At 37.7% G+C, this 23,774-nt stretch overlaps 1 protein-coding gene across 20 annotated transcripts in view; it reads left to right on the top strand.

Annotated features, from left to right (window-relative positions):
• Positions 1–23,339, top strand: part of Sgms1 (sphingomyelin synthase 1) — a 244,916-nt gene extending 221,577 nt beyond the window's left edge. For all 20 annotated transcript variants that reach the window (XM_090346337.1, XM_090346330.1, XM_090346342.1 and 17 more), the window contains 4 exons: positions 9,905–10,022; positions 16,971–17,124; positions 20,947–21,113; positions 21,699–23,339. In XM_090346337.1, coding sequence (XP_090202463.1) covers positions 9,905–10,022; positions 16,971–17,124; positions 20,947–21,113; positions 21,699–21,878 — 619 coding nt within the window. In that variant the 3' untranslated portion in view covers positions 21,879–23,339. The remainder of the gene's footprint in view (positions 1–9,904; positions 10,023–16,970; positions 17,125–20,946; positions 21,114–21,698) is intronic.
• The last annotated feature ends 435 nt before the right edge of the window (positions 23,340–23,774 follow it).

A 23,774-nucleotide genomic window follows, 5' to 3' on the forward strand; every position in this document is an offset into this window, starting at 1 on the left:
TCTTCCCAGATTTTCAGGACCACTCATCCTTTTCAATTGTCTACCTGTCCTCTACTTCTTTTCCTCTTAGACTAAGAACGTTGTAAGACGGTACATATCAGGGGCTGGGTGGCAGATTCATTGCAGATTGTCCCTTGCTTTTCATTTTACCCTAGGTAACTCATTCTGTCACCTGCGTTCACCTGTTCTATCTCTGCCAATTTAGGTCTTATGAACTAAATACCTATAGTCTACAAGTGTAAGGAAACTAAATTTCACTCTGGAAGGTCTCTGAAATTTTTTATCCAAACAATTTAACTTTATAGTTACCCTAAGCATTTTAGGAGACATTTTAAAGTGAGAGTCAAGATAAAAGGAAGGAAATAAAACATTATAAATATGTGTGGTGATATTTTTGGATACTGTTTCTTAATTTTTACTGATAAGCTCAACAATACTTAAGTAAAGTATCTTCTTTGTTTAAAGTTTAGAAGATAATAAGACAGTTTCGAAGATAATAATAAATGATACTGAGTGGATGTGTCCCCCAAAAGTTAATCCCCCAGTTGGTATGTAACTAGCATTTAGAGGTGGGGCCTATAGAGTGCATTGGGATTAGATGAAGTCATGAGCATGGGGTCCTCATGATGGTAGTATTATTTATAAAAAGTAGAAGAGACCCCAGTTAGCACATGTAATGCTCCTGGACTTGGATTTCGCAGTCTCTTGACCCATAGCTAAATCAACTTCCAATCTTTGTAAATTACCTGCTCTCAGGTATTTTGTTAGAACAGCAGAAAGTGACAAAGATACTACAAAAGAAAGAAATGTCTCCAGAGGTTAAGTGATGCTAGTATTAGAATGCCTGTTCTTTTTGATGGTTTTTCTCTGTGTTTTCTTTAGCGAGGAATCTGTGTATATATACGTAGTTTACAGCAATTTCAGGACACAGGCCTGACCATCATCATCTTCTCCTAGATAATAATGATCTAGAACTTCCTGCTAGATTTTGTTTCCCTTTATACTTCTTTTAAGTCACTTCTCTCCGACAGAGTACGTCACTGTACATTGGCTGCTGTCCCTTCCCTCTTACCCCACGTAGCATTAACCCCAAGGTACTCTTAGTGACTGAAGAAATTTTAGCAGACCTTGTCACCCCATGTACTTGTTCCCTGATTTACTGGCTGGTCAGCAAAAATTGCACACTAGCCTCTGAAATCTCTCAGTGGTATTTACTTCCTGGCTAACCCCTATAGAGGAAAACCTACCCTTACCAACTTAACCTAAAATTATAACCCACCTTTCCTCTTTGTTGCTACCACTTAATGTTACCACTCAACATATGCCTAAATGTGCTCTGTGTTTTAACTGTTAATTTTCTACTTCTCCCACCTTAGTAAACACTAAGAGACAGGCTTTTTCCCATTATGTTCAGCTGCTATATTTCCAGTGCCAAGAATAATGGTGCATATATTCAGTATGTGACTGAATGAATGGTAATTGCTGATAACACACTATGCTAGTGACTTTTTTTAAGATCCTACCTTTTTCTATTTTTTTTTTTTTGGTCAGTTGTGGGGCATGAATTCAGGGTCTGGACGTGGCCCCTGAGTTCTTTTTGTTCAAGGCTAGCACTCTACCACTTTGAGCCACACTACCACTTCTGATTTTCTAGTAGTTAATTGGAGGTCAGAGTCTCACAGACTTTTCTGCCCGGGCTGATCCTCAGATATCAGCCTCCTGAGTAGCTAGGATTACAGGCATGAGTCATCAGAGCCCAGCAAGACCATACCTTAAAAGACCCAGCAGAAATAATTTTGTAATATGTGCTACTCTTTGCAAATTACCCAAACCAGTGTACATTATTTCCTGGACTTAGTAGACTCTTGCACTGTAGTACAGATTTTGTACAGAGAACTTGTGGGGAGTAGTGAGTATGGAATCTAAGCCCCTCACTTCCTTTTGAGCAGTTTATTGGAAAATCTAAAGACAGGTTTGGTGATAATTATTTCATTGACTATGGCCCAGAATAGTACTTAAATTCTCAATACATTCATTTCTTTGTCTATAAAGTGGGACAGTAATATATGCTAAGCAGGACAGGGGTTATGATAATTTATGCCAAATGTATGAAATTTCTCTTTAGGTTTTAAAAAGGTAGAAAAGTGTGTGCATATATTTCTGAGCTGTAAATAGGACTGTCTTTTTTTCTGATTCATAGTCTGCCATCCACACTATGTAGATATTCAAGAAATATTAAATGAGATCAGAATATCCCAGGAAAGCATTTTGTTTTGAATTCTGTTTGTTCTACAGCATTTGGCTTTTGCCCTTTCATTTGTTTGACTAACCTTTTCTTGGAATTTTCTCTGCAGAAGTCCTGCATTCAAAGCCTCAGGTTTTCATGATCTGCCCTCTGGAGTAGTAGGGAACCACTTTACCCAGGCCCTGATGGGTGGAGAAGCTATAGAGAGCGCATTAGGGAGACAGTAAGGAGAAGGGAGTAAGATGGCAGAATTTGCAGATCCCAATCTTCAGGGCTTACAGAGTAGAGCCATTTCAACAAAGGATTTGAATTAAAACATGTGGAAAAAAGAAAGGTAAATGGAAAGTGCATATTGGCAAATGCACAAACATTCAAGGACTATCAGAGGAGTCATAAATGAGACTCCACAGCATGGAACTGTACTTCCAGTACCACAGTGTCATAGCTTGTCTTCCTGGGAAGGGAAAGTGAATAAAGCATATCTCTCCCTAAGAGCTTTCTCTAAAAGAAGAAAATGAGTCACTGCTTTTGTTGGTAGCCGTGGTAACAGTGTCACTATTAAAAATATAGCCAGTCTTTTGGATTCATGGCTTCTGAAAATATCCTGAAAAGAAATTACATCTGTACAAAGCATGAGCAGACTTACTTCTTGTCATTATTCCCTAAGCAATACAGCATAGATATTTTTTATGTAGCCCTCTGTGTTAGTCTTAGCTCATTTAGACATGATTTAAAGTGTAAGAGAGTTTCTGAGTACATTATATGCAGATGCCACCCACTTTTTATAAAAGATTTGAACATCTGTAGATTTTGGAAACCCAGAGAGATCCTGGAACTAATTCAGAATGGGAAAACTACCAAAAGCTAGAAACAAAGTCTTGCAGTGATTGATAGGTTGGTAGGGCTCTGTCCAGGTAGGGAGTCTGTAATGTTTAGGTAGGTAGATAGGGCTACAGCAGAAAATAATGGGAAATGCCAGGGGAAAAGATTTATAAGCAAATGTGAGAAAGTGAGATTGGGTTTAGGGAATAATGAGTGGCTCTTTTTGCCCAGGAAGAGGTGGTTGAGTCATGTCGAAGGGAGTTGTAAGTGGAGGCTGGAGCCAACACCCATGACTCCCATCTGTAATCCTAGCTACTCAGGAGCTGAGATTGGTGGATTGCAATTTGAAGAAAAGTCCCCAGCAGAAAAGCCCATGAGACTCTTACCTCTAACAAAGTACTGGGAAAAGTGGCACCGTGACTTCAAGAGATGCAGTGCTAGCCTTGAGCACAAAAAGGTTCAGGGACAGCACCCAGGTCCTGAGTTTTTAAGCCCCAGGACTGGGGGAAAACAGTCTGGAGAGTTTGAACTTGAGTTGTTTAACTTTATTTAGTACCCAAAGAAAGCTGTCTGGAGGGTTATAAGCAGAGGAAAAGGAAGGTAGAGATAGAAACAAGTACTTTAGAGGAGGCAGTCTCTCTGAAGCAAATGATTACCACAGTGGATTACCACAGCCATGTTTTAGAATGCAGAGAAGAGCTGGCGTTGATCCTACTTAAAGACAAGGGGGCATTTGTAGAGGAGGATTATAAGAGCAGAGGGAGGCCAGGGTGGACAGAGACCAGGAAGATGTAAGGGCCTCATGAGCTTGGGGAAGGGTTGGAGTTCATTCGAAATGTAATTGAGTCATTAGAGGGTTTTTAAGGATGTAATCTGTTTAACTGGTCTTTTTTATTGTTGTTGTTTTTTGGCTAGTCCTGGACTTGAGCTCAGGGCCCGAGCACTGTCCTTGGACTATCTCAAGGCTAGAGCTCTACTACTTGAGCCTCAGCACCACTTTCGGTTTTTTTTCTACACATGTGGTACCAAGGGATTGAACCCAGGTCTTCATCTATGCAAGGCAAGCACTCTACCAAATAGGCCAAACTCCAGGCCTGTTGTTGTTTTTTAAAGATAATTGTAGATGTAGTGGATTTTTTTAGGAGACTATCGTACTCCAGGCTATTGTAACAAAATACCATAGATGATGTCACTTATAAACAGCTACAGTTTCTTAGTTGTGGAGGCCAAGGAGTCCAAGATTATGGCCTATGGCGGCTTCTTGATTCATTGATGACTGGTATCTAGCTTTGTCTTCATGTAGTGGAAGGCTACCTGGTTCCTTGCATTTTCTTTTATAAGAGCACTAAAATCACATTCTGGGGGCACTATGTTGCATGATCTTACACTATGATTTGTAATTGGGGGAGAGAGTTCATGAATATTCAGCCCATATCTGGAGGCAGGAGTGGCAGTAGGAACAAGAAATAGAAAGAGAGGAAGTCTGAGAAAGATGGAGCATTGAGAACTGGATGACTTGAGAATGACTAAACAAATGGAAGATACAATAATAGCATGTCTAACTGGCCGCATTTAACTTCTTATAGCTATGTGATATGTCAGGATTTTTTTCATAGTTTTGCTAACATAGTTTTAATTAAATTACCTGTCTTCTGGTCAAGTTGAACTATCACATAAAACACTAAATGAAACATTTAAGTAGCTTTTGAAATGTCACTAAAATATAATATAGAATGTTGCTCATTTATAAGCACACAAAATTGGTATTGCTTTACCATGGGAAGCAATTTTTATTGGAATAGTTTATCTTGTTTAATTGACATACAATTTAGATTCTGACTCTGTTTCTCCATCTGCAGAATAGGGATTAAAGCCACATATTACCAGGTGGTTTTGGAACTAAATGGCACAGAGCTTGTTATATAGGAGAAATTTGGTGAAATCATTGATTCTATAATATCTCTTCTGAAGAAATAACATCAGTAGAGAAGGAAAGTATTTTTGGTACTGTGGTAATTGGCTCTAAATAAAACTACTTCATTTTTTTCCAATTCATGTTAAGAAAAAATGTAAAGAAATGATAATGAGTATCTTGATGCCCATTCTTGGTTCTATTTTATCTCTTTTCCACTTACTGCTACCCATTTCTCTGACTGATAAAAATCAGTGCTCTTTTTTTATATTTTGCTGGTGAGGAAGTTAATTTTCTTTTTTCCATATATTGTAATTAATAGAAGGGTTACATTATATTCACCAGATAGAAGGTGCATTACTTCACAAACATTGATACCCTTTCTCATGTTTTGGTCCCCATTTCCCTCCCTCCAACCCCACCCCTCACCTTGTTTTCCCCCCTTCCCTATTTGATTTCAAATAACCAAATATGCATATATACAAAATATCAGATAACAAGGTGAAATACTGTAACCATATGAGATAACCAAGGGACAGCAAAAGAGATGAGAGATAACATAATACATTAAAGACAGCAATCACTCATTATATGGCTTTTGCTTCTATATCCTGGAGGTCTTTTCATTAAGCATCATACTATATGGCCTTATGTATCTAGGTTTTCCTCTATTGTAAATCTCTGCCAGGAGAGCCCAAGGTTTCTACTGATTATTACAAATGAGGGAAACCATTGAGCCTATGTTCCTTTGAGTCTGGCTTACTTCACTTAATATGATTTTTTTCTAAGTCTTTCCATTTCCTAACAAATGGGGTGATGTCATTCTTTCTGACAGCAGCATAGAATTCCATTGTGTATAAATACCACATCTTTTTGATCCAGGAAGTTAATTTTCAAGGAAACTGGAGGACATGGTCAAGGTCAACAAATGAGTCTTTTTTTGTGTGGTAGCATCCAAATAAAGATAAGGTGTGGTGACTTATCCTTACATTGCATGTCAGAATCACTTACTAGGAACCTGAATTATGTACTCACCTCATCTTGATGATTGACTCAGAGTTTGGGTTTCCCTGGTGACATGTTACAGGTACTCTCCCTTATTTCTTGCCCCTCAGTTTTGAATATTGTTTCTCAAATCCAAGCACTTCCACTGAGTCTGAGAAAGAGGTATGAGTTATAAATTCATGGAAAGGCAATCTAGAGTAGAATCTAGAGTAGCTGTCAGAATACTTGTTACCTATAATTCCTTTTTGTATTCCTTTTTTTAATGTAAGAAGAAAATAAAGTAGTTTCATTTAGACATAACTACTATGCATAAAAAGCATTTTTTACTGACATCTTTATTTAAGGCTCATATTAATTAACAAGAAGCCAAAATTCTTCTTCATGCTAAGAGTTGTATATATTTTCCTATGTGTTTTGTAGAAAACAAAGAACTTTGTAGTATTTTACCTATGTTTTTGATACATTATTTGTTTTCATCATTTACCTTTTGTCAACCATTTTGACAAATACCAAAGATATGATAGTACTGCCATTTTAAGTCTAATTTCAGATAGGACATTGTCAGGGTCCAAGTACCCTTTCTTTCTTTCTTTTCAGTCCTGGGGCTTGAATGCAGGGCCTTGACATTGTCCTTGGGCTTTCTCAAGTCTAGTCCTCTACCACTTGAGTCACAGTACCACTTGAGGCTTTTTTCTGTATATGTGGTACTGAGGAATCGAACCCAGGGCTTTGTTCATGCTAGGCAAGCATTCTACCACTAGGCCATGTTCCAGACTCCCCAAGTACCTTTTCATTTTAAAATTACAGCTATTCACAGTTTAGAAGATGTTTATCTAGGGGTATAGCTCACTAATAAACTGCTTACCTGTCTCAGCTGACAGCACCACCAAAAATAAAGTTTAATAAAATCACTTGTGTAAGAGAATATAGCCTATATCCTAACAAGCTTTTGTTTGTTTTTTTTAAATAATGGATATGGAACTTAGGGCTTCAAACATGCTAGGCAAGGCTCTGCCCTTGGTTTCTCTTCTTTCATTTGTTTTTTCTTTTCAAATATTGAGATCGAGTCCCATCAATTTTTTTTTTTTTTTGCCAGTCCTGAGCTTGAGCTCAGGGCCTGAGCACTGTCCTTGGACTTTCTCAAGGCTAGAACTCTACCACTTGAGCCTCAGCACCACTTCCGGCTTTTTCTATATATGTGGTACCAAGAAGTCGAACCCAGGTCTTTGTGCATGCTAGGCAAGCACTTTAACCACTAGGCCAAACTCCCGGCCCGTCATTACTTGTTTTGCACAGCTTGTTTAAAAACTAGTGCTTTTATTTGGATTTCCTTATCAAATTTGACAGGAAACAAATAGAATTGCCTATGCTCAAAACACTTGGGTTTAAAAAACAAAACAAAACAGTTGTTACCAGATACAAATTTCCAAAATGATAGTCACTTCAAAGTTGAGCAGATGGGAATTGGGCTCTGTCAACATGGAAGGAGGCATATATCCCATTGGAGAGGAACAGTGGGATTTTGAGAATCGTATCATGCATCTCTCTACTTGTTGGCATTCACTTACGTCTGGTGTTATCTCATTAACATTTCTTCTCTGGTTCCATTTTCTTTTTTTCCTTAGTACATTTTGAACTTTTAAAACTTTTATGTAGCTAAGAATTCTGAATGTGTGAAATTCTTTGATTAAGGAAATGAATGCTCAGAGGTGCATATAATTCTTCGAAACATTTTTATATTCTCTTTGCTTAAAAATTTGTGGTAAGGAATACTTGTTTAACTTGACACTTTGAAGACATTCTAAGCTTAATTTCAGAAAGATTAAGTAAATATCAAAGATCAGAAATTTCTTAAAAACAACCCTTTTAATTCAACCCCTTACTGTTAACATAGACAAATACTCATGAATAATGTCATTTGACTTTCTAAATTTCAAGTCAGATAGTACATGTAACTAACCTTTCAATGTTTTTACTTAATTTTTTTAAAGGATCTGCCTGCCAGTATAGTATTGCTTATCTGTAATTCAAAATACTTAGGAAGCAAAGCTTGAGGCCAACTTGGACTACTTATTGGGTTCCTAGCTAGCCTCGGCTACCCAGCAAGACCCTGTTAATCACTCAATCAGCCAGTCAATAAGTCTTTTCTTTGCTCACTTGTTCAAGTACCTGATTCATGTATTATTTTGAAATTACTTCATTGGCTCAAGCTTAAAATATGAAATTCGTTCCTGGAGTAGTATGCCTAACTGTATGCATCTTTTGTGTGCTATTAAAGAACTCAGCAAACTGTAAGACAATAAGATTTACCAAAAGCAGACATTTTATTTATTTTTTTCCCTCTAAAGTTTCAATACAATGAGTCTTGATTGTTTTTTATCTTGGGCATTTTCTTCTATAGATCAGATGAAATTGCATCTAGTTTATGTTTGTTTGAGCAAGATGACTAGAGAGAACATCTTAAGAAAGATAACCCTTGCATCTCACACTTCTATAGCTCACTTTGTTATCTCCTTTCTGGTATTCTTGACAGTTGTTAACTAGCATTTTTCTTCATTATTGTGTCTTGTATTATCCAGTTATACTGTACTTTTCACTACATTTGAAATTACAGGTACCTCTTTTTCCAAGGGAAATTTACATTGAATAAATTCTTATTCTCTGGAGTGATATGTGAAATTTCACTGAAAGAAAAAAAGGAAAGACAATTTCTGTGGCAAACAATTCTGAGGCAGTTTTTTAAGATGCAGATAAGGAGAGAAAAAGACCCAGAATCTACTGTTAAAGCTTACTGACTTTTTATAGGCTATACATTTGTGAACAAAATGTTATCATACTTATGTGGGGTTTTTCAGATTTTCTGTCTCATAGGTAAAATATGACTTCCTTCTTGTTAAAATGTTAAAGGACAAGTAGGAAATTCTGATACTACAGTTTAATAGCTATACCTCCTTTATCCGGCTAGGGCTACACCGGACAATTGTAGAGCGACTAATGTTCAGAATTCTAAGAGGAAAGACTGTGTAGTGTTTCTAAATATTCCTTGTTTATTTAACCCAGGTTTTCCCCAGACCAAGGAAAACTTGAACTGCCCCAAGGTTAAGGAAGAACATGTGCAGGGTGGAGGTTGAAAATTGAGGTTGGAAATGAAAGTTTTTGTTCAAGGAGACACAATTATATGTTCACGATTATATGCCCCAAATAATTTTATTAGAACCACTAACAAATATTTCTAATCCTGTTTATATTTATTTTCACCTACATAACTTTCTATTAGGTAACTATCATCTATGCCTACTGTAGTTAGGAATTCCTTATACGTTATTTCTAAATGTGGTACCCTATTTTATTGATGAGGAAATGGAGACTCAGAGAGGTACATAGGGCTTTCTGAGGGCATATGGTAATCAGGAATGGTGTGGGTTTGGATTCTGTTTATACATAGGTTCCATTCTTGTAATCAGAGTAGTTCCTTACATGTATGAGTATAATTTTTTAATATCTTTGAGTCCTGAAATAGAATAAATATTTTAAATTGTTATTCTAATGCCATTCTGATTTTCTAAACATCATCCCTTTTCAGAGAAGATACTATTTATCCCCAGGTCCTGAGTGCTAGCCACTCAGAATGGCCTCTACTTGTTGACTATCAACCCAGATTAAATGGCTCAGGATCTAATTAACAGCTAGATAGTTTGACATAAACTTTTTGGCTAGTTGTGCTTTTACCAAAAAAAACCTTAATACAACATTATTCTCCAAATCCTCTTCTGAATCTATTATTAATGTTACTACATTCTGTTTTCAAGCTCTTAGGTAGGGTTTTTTTGTTTGTTTGGTTGGGTCGTTGAAAACTTTAAGACAATGAACTTTTGAAATATTCTTGACTGAGATTCTTCACTGTTTTTCCCTTTTTCTAGGTCTATTATCAGCAGAAGGTTTTTCTGCATAGTTGGCACCCTGTACCTGTATCGGTGTATTACAATGTATGTAACTACACTCCCAGTACCTGGTATGCATTTCAACTGTTCTCCAAAGGTAAACTGTTCCTCACTATCATTTCCCTTTTATTTCTCCTTATGTCCTGGGGTTCTTTCACTAAGGCTGATGGTGACAGTTTTTTCAGATTCCTTCCCTGGGAGGGAAGGAAGTTTGAAGGCCAAGTAACCACACCTTCTTTTTTTTTTTAATTTCTAAGCCCTGATGGTGCCACCCAGCTGAGGACCTATGTGTTGTCGCTGGTGTGTTGGAAGCTGCAGAATTCTGTGTGGGTGTAACACTTTGGTTTCCTGCCAGACGTTTTAAAATATCATCCACTCCCTTGACACATATCCAGAAGCTTTCATATGCTCTCTCCTTCTCTTAGATGGAAAGCTCTGCTTCAGATGGTGTTTTTCCCTTTCTCCTCCTCTCTGTTAATCTGTATGTCAGGGTAAAGTAAGAGACAAGTGTTTTGGTCTGCTGACTTTCTTCCACCAATTCCAGTTAGGGGGGGGTTCCACTTTACACCTACTGCCTTCTCTAGTGGTAAAGTTCTTCTTAATAAAACTTTATCTGTCTCCTTTGCCTGGGAAGAATTTTTAGCCTAAGAGTTAACTGGAATGTTATGAAATAGCAGACTTAATCTTTAAAACATTTATATACATTAAAGCTCGTTAATGCACTAAGAAGAAAATATGAATTACAGTCCTGTGTTTTAATTTATTATTTGCATCATACCTGTGTGATGCAGCAGCTTTGTCTGTGTGTATGTAGAAGGGGGACTGGCCCTTTTTTCCTCCTTGGAGATGTCTTCTCAGAGAAAGGTGTTGGAAAAGAGAGGCTGGGGAATTGCCTCTGGACTTGTAAAATTGCATCCTTATCACACGAAGTTTTAATCCCTTTGGTCTATTTCTTCTAAGATTTGCCATGTGTGTACAGATTAATTACTTTCTTACTTGAGTTTCTATGTGTTGCTGCATACTGCTTCTTGAACTCGGGAGAAACTTTCCTAAAGAATTAATGAATGTCTGCCAGCATTCTACTATTCTTCGTTGGCAGTCCCTCCCTGCACTGTCAACCTCATGCTCTTGCTTGGCTTTTTCACTGAAAGCTGGCACTCTACCACTTGAGCCACAGCTCCACTTCTGCTTTTTGTTGATTAATTGGAGATAAGAGGTTCATGACTTGGTCTTCCCCAGCTGGCTTTAAACCACAGTCCTCAGATTTCAGCCTCTTGAGTAGCTAGGATTATAGATGTGAGCCAGTGGCTGGCCACAGCTGCCCTCTGACTGTTTCCTCTGTCCGTGCCAAGAAGCCAGCCTCATGTTTTTTGATCCTCCAAGAAAGCTTCCAGAACTTGTGTATGTTACAGTGCCAGAATATAATAAATGTCTGGTTATCATTGAAAGTAATGATGGACTTTTGCTGGGAGACTGGCTAGATGAGCAGCATGTTCAATAAAAAAGAAAGAAAAAGAAGAAAGATCAGAGGTCTTTCTTTTTTTCTTTCTAATGTGTTTAAAAAACATATCTCAGACAGTGTTATTTTATCACTTCATGCTTTTAAAAAGAATAGGCATTTTATTGTGTATTCTTGATCCTGTTTTCAATAAAACAAACCCAATTCTGCACATAGTGGTAATTTTCAGTGCACAAACTATTCTGGTTGTCATATACACCTTTTTAAAATGTCAGTTTGTATTCATTTGGATCCAGTATCTTTGCATCTGTTTGCTCCATTTTCAGTTATCTTTTAAGTAGTTGTACAAAGGAATTGCCATTCAACAAAGTGGTTTTTGAAGTCAGTGCATCTCAATTGATATCACCCCTTTCATCATTCTTCCTCATCCTTCCTGACCTTATCCCTCCCTTAATTCTCGTAATTTTGGAAAATATATATTGAACTTTATGACTGCATTCTTCCCCTTCCTCCCTTCCTCTCTTCATTTTCTCTGTTTCATAAGTCTAAATGTAAATAAGTTCTTCCTCTCTGTCCCGGTGCTGACGTACCTTGGGCCGGTGGAGCAGCCTGCATGCCCCTTTAGCGTTATCTCACTGCTTCTCTGTGGCATCAGTGAATTTGTTCCTCTTCCTTCCATATGTCCTCAGAATAGAAAGTTGTCTTTAAAGACTCAGTCAGATTCAGTTTTAACATTCTTTTTTTCAGAAAGAACACTTATTGGGACATCAGGAAATATTTCTGACACCTTTGAAAGTTTGACAGTATCCCTGATGGCAGATTGACTTTAAGAATTTAATAGTCATTCAAAGGCTAGAATACAGTTTGTAGACTAGTGTTTAAAAGGAAGGAAGAGGAGCACATGAGAAGACTAGATGTTATTATTTTAGAGACATTCCTGTGCTAAGAAAATGGATTAAAAATCACTGGGTCCAGTGGTCTACTTGATGTCTGACCATCATCCTTGCCAAGTCATCAACTTCGATGTGACCCACTATACATAGAGGAATTCACCACAAACTTACCTAGGACTGGAAAGATCACTGAAGTTAGGGTTAAAATGGCTTGCTCACGTTTACTAGCTGTGTAGTGGTGTACTGGGTGGTCATTTAACTTCCTAGGTTCTCCGTTACTGAATTGGCAAAGCAGATCAAACTCATAAGGCCTTGGATGTGAATGATGACAGTATATAAGGGTTCTGTCATCATCACATACAGCTGTGCAGAAATACGAAGACCTATTATTTTTTCATGCTAGATTTTACTCAGCCTGTGAGAACTGACTTAACAATTTTCATTCAATACCTACCATGTTTTAGGTGCCAGAATATAAGGAACGAGCAAGATAGATAGAGTCCCAGTATTTGTGTAAAACATGATAAAATTTGTCAGGTTCAAATTTGTACCTTGTATAATAAAGTTTTTTGAACAGGAAGAGACAGATTTGAATACAGTTTCTAAAGTCAAGTGGATATAATTTAGTAGTGATTCAATGTAGAGTATGGAGAGAGAGAGGAGACATTTCAATGATTGGGCTTTACCACTAGGATAATTATAACCAGTGGGGGAAAAGGAATTATTGATTTTATATTAAATACATGGAATGTGAGGATAGTTAGAAATGTAAGTGTACAATTAAGGTTAAAATAAGACTAGAAAATAAATATTCATGGTTTATCATCTTCTGGATTGTAGATTAAAACTTTTTAAGTGTGGAAGAAAGATCCAGAAACTTGATGTAAAAAAATGCAGTCTTTCTAGAACTGGATATTTCATGATTTGGGGCAACATTTAATCCTTGTCTTTTGGTAAATCCTCAAAGTTGTCAATCATCACTAAACTTTTAAGAGAAGTTCAGCTTTAAACTAGGCTTCTCTGATTAATGTAGTCATCGTGCAGTGTTACCACCATTAAAGTAATCTTCATATTGCCAGACTTATTAATATTTCCTTAATACCATTGCTCAGATTGCGTAGTTTGTAAGAGCAATGTTCCAGCAAATATGCAGTAGCAATTATGAAAATTGGGCTTATTGATATTCGTATTGATAGCAGTATCCTCACAAAATATAACAGCTTGAGAATGAATCATCCTAAGATGGTTGGCTGAGGATAAAAAGCAGGCTGCTCAACACTGATAAGCCACAGTGAACTGTGGTAAGAGAAGCAGGTATGTTTAGTTCCTGGATTAGGAGTTTGTGGGAAGCACTTGTCTGTGTACCAGGCATATGCTAGAGGCTACCAGAAGTCTGATATGTTGATTAGTCCATATTGCCCAAATTGTTTGTGCTGGGTTTTTTCCCCCAAGGAGCCTGTGTTCCAGTACCTCAAACAATGTCTCATCTTGTTACATCTGTTTAAGATTCTGGCTTTTGTTTTGTTTTAAGTAAAAACAATTGAGAATAATTTGATGATTTTTTTTTCTTTGCTAGTCCTGAGGCTTGACCTCAAGGCCTGGTCCCTGTCCTTGGATACTTTTGCTAAAGGCTAATGCTTGAGCCATTTGAGCCACAGCACCATTTCTGGCCTTTTCTGTGTATGTGAAATTGAACCCAGGGCTTTGTGTATGCTAAGCGAGCACTCTACCACTAGGCTACACTCCTGGCTCCTATGCTGTTTTCTTATATGTATACATTCTCTCCCATAGGGAAGTATTTGTTTCAATGAACTCTTCAAAAAGAAAAAAACCTGTACCCTAATCTTCAGATACACCCGTAGCCTAATGTTCATGCAAGTAAAAAAATGCCTCATATGGTTTTGATTGAAGTAGTTGAAAATAATGATTAAGCATTAATGTGAAATGCATATTGGTTATGCTTTATGGTTTCCATAGTGACCCTAAACTTGAAAGGTGTTGAGAAGAGAAAGATGACACTATCCTAGGACACTGAACACTAACCTGACATGGAGTTTCCACATGAGTAAAATAATTCTATTCAACTTTAAAGATATGACTTTTACTTCAACCCCTACACAGCCCACATTTGAACAGTTATTTGATAATTTGTCTTTCATTTTGCTCTTTAGACATAATTTTGATGTGTTGGATAGGTGTAGGAGACTTTCCCCTAACAAACACTTGACAAGCATGTGAAGATAAATTCCTAAAAGAATTCCTGAAGGAATCCTGCACTGTATTTGTGCTGGTTTCCTCAGTACCATGTGTACTTCATAGTTTCCCCCTCTTGCTTTTGATACACAGTTTTCCTCAAAGAGATTTGCTTGCTAAGGTGAGAAGGAAAATTATGGGATTTTGTTGCTTTGGGGTTATAATTTACAATTTTCAAAAAACAAGGTAATTTGATCTGTTTGTTGGTTTGAAGCCCTGGGATTGAACCAAGGTCCTCAAATAGGCAAGGCAAGTGCTGTATCATTGGGCTACACCCCTGTACCCCTGGAACGATAACTTGAAAAAATACATAATATGAAAGCTACCCATAGGATTTTTGGTCATAATTTTCTCCCATGTACTCTCCATTATGGTGACAGAACTAGATCAAGATTTTAATATGAAACTTTAGAAAAAATTCTCTGTAGAAACACAATTTAAACAATAAAACATACATTCCAAACTTGTGATTGAGAATGAATAGTCTCCTGACTCTGACTCTGTTGTACTTCCTATCGTAGAAATGACTCTATTGTAGTTCCTATGGTAGATTTCTACATCCTTTCTACTCAGCGGAACCTTGTGGTGTTTTCAACCATATCTTTATATTGTCAACTCTTGTGTGGATCTTTATGTTTAGTCTTTTGTCTGTTACTGACATGGGGCTATTGTTTATTGTTTTCCTGTAACTTTTATTGTGAGCTTTTTGTGTCATTTACTTTCTGCCACAAGTGGTAAGGATTTAATGTCCTTCCAAGACTTTTATCCTCCTTCCTAGCTTTGCTTATTTTTTATTTTATCTTATCCCCTTTCTAGCTTTTATTCTAGCTTTATTTATTTATATTTTAAGACAGTGTCTCACTATGTAACCCAGGCTTGTCTCAAACTTGAGATCTTCCTGCTTCAGTCTCTCCATCTTCAACTTCTTACCGATCTTTTCTTTATACTTCTCTGTCATCTGTCATCCACAGTGCTTGTGTTCCTCCTCTGTAGTCCACACATGTAACCTCTGCACAGGTCTTCAGCACTCCCTTTATTAGCATCCTACAGACAGCTTTATACCTTTCTCTATTTACTAACTTGCTTTCTAGAACATACCTTCTAATTCAGTTTATCTTATAACAAGGCTAGAGTGAGTTTATAAGTTAGATTTTTTTTTCAAATTTACCTTTAATTAGTCTGATTCTAATGGTGCATGATATAAAGCTTGTTTTTAGTCTCTGGTGGTTTTAGCATTTCTTCCTAGTTCCTAGTTTCTGGTTTCATGCTATGGAGGGTTGTGTTGTAGATTGCCTTTCTTCTATTGTACTGGGTGTCCCTTTAAACTGAGAAATCCATATTGTCTGCATGATTTTTGCAGCCTGATGTCCTTAACTAGAAGTTGTAATTATTCAAATGTATAATGTGTTTTCTTAAAGCTGTAACAGTAGCAGCTAGATGTTGAAAAAGCATTCCAGTGAATGAATTAGTCAACTAGAATTTAACAGGATTCTGAGGAGCATAAAGAACAATCACACATCTTATTTGACAGAGCAAATAAAAATTATATTGAAGGGGTTTGTTAAGTCATGTATTAGCTCAAACTTACATCGTAGGCAGATTAATTTATAAACTTTCTTTTTACTCCTATTGAGAGAACATAATGTGGTACCCTCCTAATTTCAGGAGACTAAAGACACCTCCTACTGAGTTCCTTTCATGCCTTTGAATACCCCATCCTCCAGCTGTCTTAACTGAGGTAGTATAACAACTACCTTCTGACCAAGCATTGCAAAAGCACATGTCTAGGGCTGGGAATGTGACTCGGTGGCAGAATGCTTGCTTGCCTAGCATGCATGAAACCTTGGGTTCAGTTCCTCAGTACCAAATAAACAGAAAAAGCCAGAAATGGCGCTGTGGCTCAAGTAGGAGAGTGCTAGCCTTGAGCCAAAGAAGCTCAAGGATAGGACAGTGGCCAGGCCCTGAGTTCAAGCTCCAGGACCGGCAAACAAACAAAATACATATCTAATTTTTCATAACCGATTTAGACTATCTTTTTCCAAATTGGGAGTTATTAAATCTGTCAGTCTCTATCAATGTCCCTTTTATTCTTTTTTAATGGTACAAGGTGGATATGACTTAATGGCAGAACACTTGCCTAGCTTTTGTGTGAACAGGGTTGAACCCCTAACAGTGCAAAAGAAAACTTGAGTAAACACCTGCTGATATTTACTACTACAATGTTCTAACATCTAAGGATAGCTCGACAGTCAAATGTTTCATCTCTAGGATCACCTTTTTTCCAAGGCCTGACAGTGGAATGTTACATTGAATGAAGAAAATTTTCATGGGTGGGTATTTGGTGTGTTAATAAAGCCTTATTCTGAATATAAATAATAATTATGAATAGCAAACAATCATGTAGGCTAATAATAAATCTTGTTTCCTTCTTTCCCACCAGCTTTTTGGAGACTGGGAAGCCCAAGTGCGGAGAATAATGAAACTCATTGCTGGAGGAGGCTTATCTATCACTGGCTCTCACAACATGTGCGGGGACTATCTGTACAGCGGCCACACAGTCATGCTGACACTCACCTACCTATTTATCAAAGAGTGTAAGTCTGACATAACCTTCTCCTGTCATTTCCTCACCTGCTGTTCCCCAGGTTTTTCAGAAGCCTCCAATCACCACTGAGGTCTCATACCATCACTGTACCTGGGATGTGGGCTGGTACTCAGGGAAATGTGTAAAGGCGCACAACAGTGCTTCCTGTAGGCCCTAGGGTATCTTATGCCTAGATATTGTCTGTCGTGCTTGGCAGAGGCAGTTTCTAGGGCATGTTAGGAACCAGTGATATACCTGTGAAGGAACAGAAATCCAGCATCAGGCCTGACTGTAGGTGGAAGATGACCATATACTGGCTCAGCAGTACTTTTTTTTTTTTTTTGCCAGTCCTGGGCCTTGAATTCAGAGCCTGAGCATTGTCCTTGGGTTTTCTCAAGTCTAGAACTCTACCACTTGAACCACAGCACCACTTCCAGCTTTTTTCTATGTATATAGTATGGAGGAATTGAACACCGGTCTTCATGCGTGCCAGGCAAGCACTCTACCACTGGGCCAAACTCCTGGCCCAGCAGCACTTTTCTTTTAAAGCACTTGACAGAGTGCTAGCTGAGGACATGGTGATGATTCAGGTGATGGTTGTCTGCTCTCACATAAATCATGGTTTGAGGGTGAAGCAGACATTAATGAGAAATATACTTTAAGAAACATAATTAAGGGCTAGGAATGTGGCCTAGTGGTTGAGTGCTCACCTAGCATGCACGAAGTCCTGGATTTGATTCCTTGGAACCACATTCACAGAAAAGGCCAAAAGTGGTGTTGTGGCTCAAGTAGGAGAGCACTAGCCTTGAGAAAACCCAAGGACAATGACCAGGCCCTGAGTTCAAGCCCCAGCACTGACGAGAAAGGCGGGGGGGACGAGAGAGAGAAAAGGAAGGAAACAAAAGAAAGAGAGAAACATAATAAAATACTTATTGTAAACTGAAATAGTACAGTTATTACTCTACACTACTTGGATGGATAGGTAGGTAAATAGGTAGATAAGCATTTTGCTCTATTGGCTTAAGATAACCATCTTGAAAAGAATATAAATTATTAATATGTGACTAAACTCTTTCTGCCCCTCTTTGCCACCTTTCATATCTCTCTACTTACAAAATATTCAGTTATCCTTAATATTTCTCTGTTAAAGCTGGGTGCAGTGGCTCACGCTTATAATCCTAGCTACTCAGGAGTCTGAGATCTGAGGATCAAGGTTCAAAGCCAGCCTGGGCACAAAAGGACCTAAGACTTATCTCCAATTAACCTCTAGAAAATGGGAATTGGGGCTTGGCTCAAGGGTAGGGTGGTAGCCTTGAGCTGAAGAGCTCAGGGACAGCGCCCAGGCCGAGTTTAAGCCTCATGACTCCCACACAAAAAAAATTAAAAAACATTTTTCTGTTAAGAGCAGGTTAATGAGCATTATCCAGGTAGCTTCTATAAAGAGTGGTAAGTAACCTTTGGCTGCTGCGCTTTAACAGAAGAGGGATGGATGTACAGTGCCTCCTGGAGGTGTATGGGGAGCATTGTGGCACTACCTGGAAGTCTGTGTAATTGACATTCACACTGAGGAAAGTAATGGGGAATGAGAATGGACAGAGTAAGTAGATAGCAAAAAACAGAGGATTCAAGAGAATCCAGTCTTCCATCTCATGGATGTGGGCTGTCTATCCAAGGCCTGGAACCCCTGGAACACAGTTTGCATCTGACTTGACCTTCACTGAAGAAGGAAGCACTTTACATCTGTTTGTGAGAATGAACCATTGAAAGACAGGTCTGGAGACTAAGAAAGTTAGGTGATTGGCTACTGCTGAAATCACAGCAAGAGCTGATTATGGTTTGAACTATGATTGATAGCACCATGGTTGGGGAAAAGGCAGAGGGTCCTAAGAAATATTAATGAAGTATCAACAGATAATACAAAATGAGGATTATAGGGTAGAGGAGGGAGATGGTGGACTGGGGAAAGCCTAACTAGTTTTGAAAACTAAAGTCATGGCATACAGGAACCGATGCACTTGAGGACACTAAGATAGGGGAGACTGGTTGTTGTGTTACTATTTATTTTTAGTATGTGATCAAATGTGGTAAATTCTAGCATGATCTAGCCTTTGAACCAAATATAACCAGATGTGAAGGGAAAAAAAAAAGACCTGAGGCCAGATGCCACCAGCCTTGAGCAAGAGCTTACTAATCTCTTCTGGTTGGTACCTGAAATCCTTTAATGATATCAAGGCTTTTGCTTATTAACAATAAGGTAATGTGACATGAACATAACATGCTAATTTTGGATTCTCCTGCTATCACTTCTTAGATACCTTAGAGACCCTGGGAAAAAATTTAAACCTCTCTATATTGTTGTTTTTTCAAATTTTTGACAGGATCCCACCTCATGAATGGGAAAAAAGATTATGAAAATTAAAATATATACTATATACAAACACTAATACAGTTACATAGGAAAAAATGGTAACTGCTATTGGACTGCTAAGATAGAAGAATAAAATGATGGAATCTATTATAGTGGTAAATACCCCTTTTAAAATTGGAAACTGTTAGGCTGGGAGTTTGGCCTAGTGGTAGAGTGCTTGCCTAGCACGCATGAAGACCTGGGTTCGATTCCTTGGTAACACATACATTAAAAAAAAAAAAAGCTGGAAGTGGTACTGAGGCTCAAGTGGTTGAGCTCTAGCCTTGAGAAAGTCCAAGGACAGTGCTCAAGCCCAGGACTGGCAAATAATAATAATAATAATAATAATAATAATGGAAACTGCCTTTCCCTCCTTCTGCTTATGATCCTTTTTGTCCTGCTCACTTTTATTTTGCATAGCATTTAACATTCTTAAACATAGTATACAGCTTACTGATTATTTCTGTTTTCTCCTAAGAAGAAATAGAGGCTGGCCCTTTGCAGCCTTTATGCATTGACCTAGGTACCTAAAGCAGTACCTGACCTTGGTTTATGGTGGGTTTTGTACAATGTATGACTAAGTCTTGGACCTCTTGAGAATTCAGTCAAAGCTGGAACCTACCTGAAAATCCAGGTTTCCTGTGAGTTCCTACCCACTGAGAATGCAAGGTGGAAAGAAAGGCCTTTACTAATAGAGATTTCCCTCTGGTGACTCCTCAAATGAAAGTGCAGACAAGTATTTATGTGATACTGTCCTGTCTTTGGGGCAACATTTGGAGCAAAATTTCTAGGCATTCAATTTTCCTTTTATTTGTGTTTAAGAAATAGAAATTAATTAAAGGCTTTCAAATAATCATGCAGTTGCAGAACATAATGCAATTCATTCACTTAAATAACAATCATCATTGTGTGGTCCATATACAAGAATTTCTGATTTTGAATAGAACATTAACCCCAGATTAGCAAGAGGTAAATTTAAATGACAGTGGAGGGTTTTTAATAAATGGAGCATAATGTATTAAACTGTCCTTATTAGATTGGATTCATCTTTCAAAGTATCAAACCATAGCTAAACAAAGATTCATGTTAATAGTAAAATCACTTTTAGAAAGTTTATCTCCATTTGGGCACTGGTGGCTCCCACATATAATCCTAGCTTTTTGGGTAGCTGTGATCTGAGAATCACAGTTCAAAGCCAGCCCAGCCAGGAAAGTCCGTAAGACTCATCTCTAATTAACCACCAGAAAACTGAAAGTAGATCTGTGGCTCAAAGTGATAGAGAACTAGCCTTGAGAGAAAGAGCTTGAGCATTGTTTCTAAGTTCTTTCTCTTGGTAACTGGGATCAGAAGTACTGCAGCAAATGCACAAGGACACCTCAGGGTTGTTTCAGCAATGGGTCTATGGGAGTTTTCTCTTCCTTTCAGATTCCCCTCGACGACTCTGGTGGTACCACTGGATTTGCTGGCTTCTTAGTGTCGTTGGGATCTTCTGTATTCTCTTAGCGCATGACCACTACACTGTGGACGTGGTGGTGGCATATTACATCACCACGAGACTCTTCTGGTGGTATCACACAATGGCCAATCAGCAAGTAAGTTTTCTCCCATTTACTTTTTATTTTTGTTGTCCCTGGCTTGGACAGGGGATAAGGGGAAAGAAAGGACAAATGATCTACAGATATTTCCGTGTTTCTTAAGGGTATTCAGTGAAGATTGTGTTGTCTTGAAACACTGATTCTCTTCCTATCACGCTAAGAAATCCTTAATATTTTATGGCACAGGAGAGAATGCTCCCTTTGAAAACAAGTACATATTCTCATTGTTCATGAAAAATATTTTCTAAGCCTGGGCCCACCCATTGCTTCGTCTGCATGCCTACCCTCTTCTCAGTACCCTGAGCCCTTCCCCAGCTCAATTTTTAACATTTTATAGCCATGGCATTTTTGGCATAGGAGAGTAAATAAAGGGCTGCTTGACCTATGTATTGATAGTTACAAGATGAATGAGTCTTAAGTTCTCCTTGTTACACAGGAATTATGGTGATTTGGTACAGGATGGTGATCTGAGGGTGCACTGGGGTATATAGGTAGATACAGGTCTGAGATCCATTGTGAATTTAACATGGGACATATTTGAACTTAACATGAACATATGTGTATGTATCTCTGTTACTTCAGGTGCTAAAGGAAGCTTCCCAGATGAACCTCCTGGCCAGGGTGTGGTGGTACAGGCCATTTCAGTACTTTGAAAAGAATGTCCAAGGAATTGTACCTCGCTCTTACCATTGGCCCTTCCCCTGGCCAGTAGTCCACCTCAGTAGGCAAGTTAAATATAGTCGGCTGGTGAACGACACATAACAGCTCTACAAGTGGGGGAAGGAGGAGCTGTGTGAAGTGCTAAGAACTCCATGAGAGAAGATGCCATAAAATAAACACCTCCCATATCCTATTATCTCTCAACAGTTAACTTGACTTAACCTATTGAGTTACCTGGTCAGCACTGTGATCTTTTTTTTCTCTCCAAAGGACCTGCGTTGGAAAACAATAAAGAAAACCTAACCTATCATGCACTGTACACATTTCCTGTTCATAAGTTTGGGATTTACATAAACTCACAGCCACCATGTTCCTTTGTATATGATACAGCAGCATAAATGTAAGCTTTTTATATCATACGTTCTGGTCTTTCCAGTTATACCTGGAAATAAAGCGTATTATTTTCTTGGGAAAACATACTTTTCGTATCTCTTGCCCCAAAGATTGGGCTGTAAGCCATTTTCTAGCAAATGTCTCTATGAAGGTTTCTAAGTACCTGAATGGGGTTTGATTCTGAAATCTTTCTACCTGTTGTACCGATACTGAAATAAAAATGACAGACAGAGAGAGGTTTAGTTACTTTGGGTTTTGTAAAATTAGCAGAGACAGTGTGTCAATAAGTGCAAAAAAAAGATTCTGTTATAAAGTGATTTTCTAAGTATTTCCTAACTTTATTTTTCAAAATGATGTTATGAAAACCAAATTAAAGATTTTTACATAGAGAGAAGAGAGTAAAAATTTAAAAATGCTTCTTGGGAGAGAAATTTGTCTATGTTTCTAGTGCCTTTCTTGTCTTGATTGTATGGTCAGTAGGCAATCTTAAATGTTTTTATTTAAAATAAAGTATTCCATGAAAATATAAATGTATGTATACACTACTAAAATTTGCATTTATCGCTAAATTAAATCAGAAGACTGCTTATAGTTTTAAAATTACTTTGAATTTAAGAATGGGGATGTTAATGCGAGTCACAGCTTGCTCACATATTGTGAGAAGGTAACAATGACTCGAACCACTTCAATTATTTTATGTCTATTTGGTAGTTCAATTTTAACTACTCAATGAAAACAGCCATGAATATCTTTTTTAAAGAGAGTTTTGAAAATGATCACTTATCTAAAACTTGAAAGCTACGAATTACTTATCCCTGCTCTCATGACAACTTTGTTGGTGAACAACAAAAAAGAGATGCATTTCTTTAAAATATATTTGTGCAGAAACTGCATGTAACTCTTAAGTTTTACTCCTAACATACGTATGTTTGGGGAAGTATTCTACTCTATACTTGCCAATGTGGAGAACAAAATAGTTTTTTAAGAATGAAGAAGCATATTTATATATATGTATGTAGATATACATATATATAATATCCATTCTGTATTTTATGTGCAGCAGAATTATCTTCTGTAGGGTTTTTTGTGTATTCACAAGGTGATATTTGTATTGTAAAACAATAATGGTGAAGGAAATAAAAAGGCTTTTAAAATTTTGTTTGTTTTAAATCTTTGTAAAGTTATTATTCCAGAGAGTATACTGATATCTTACAGCTTACCTAGATCATAAATGAATCAAAATGCACTTTTTAATAAAAATGATACTGAAAATAAATGGCTGTTATTGGTAATGGTGTTCACATTCTTCACAAAGTCATGAAGTCATAGAAGCCACTGTGTTTCAGAACTTCATTGGATGTAACATGGGCCTTCTCATTTCCTCGAGATTTTGTCTTCAGTAACTTGTACAGAAGGTATTTTTAGGTATATGAAAGGACTTTCAGCTAAATTCCAACTGTAAACCATTGTTTATAAGTGATTTTGAAATCTCCCAATCGCAATCAGGTCACATCCCCTTCCCCATCCATGCAGCCAAGATAGTTTCTCCAGTTTGGATAGAAAGGAAAAGTAAAGTCGAGGAGAATGATGGTACTTCCATAGTCA

The sequence above is a fragment of the Megascapheus bottae genome, chromosome 15 (genome assembly GCF_031878675.1).
Source record: "Megascapheus bottae isolate mThoBot1 chromosome 15, mThoBot2.hap1, whole genome shotgun sequence".
In the NCBI taxonomy this organism is placed as follows: Eukaryota; Metazoa; Chordata; class Mammalia; order Rodentia; family Geomyidae; genus Megascapheus; species Megascapheus bottae.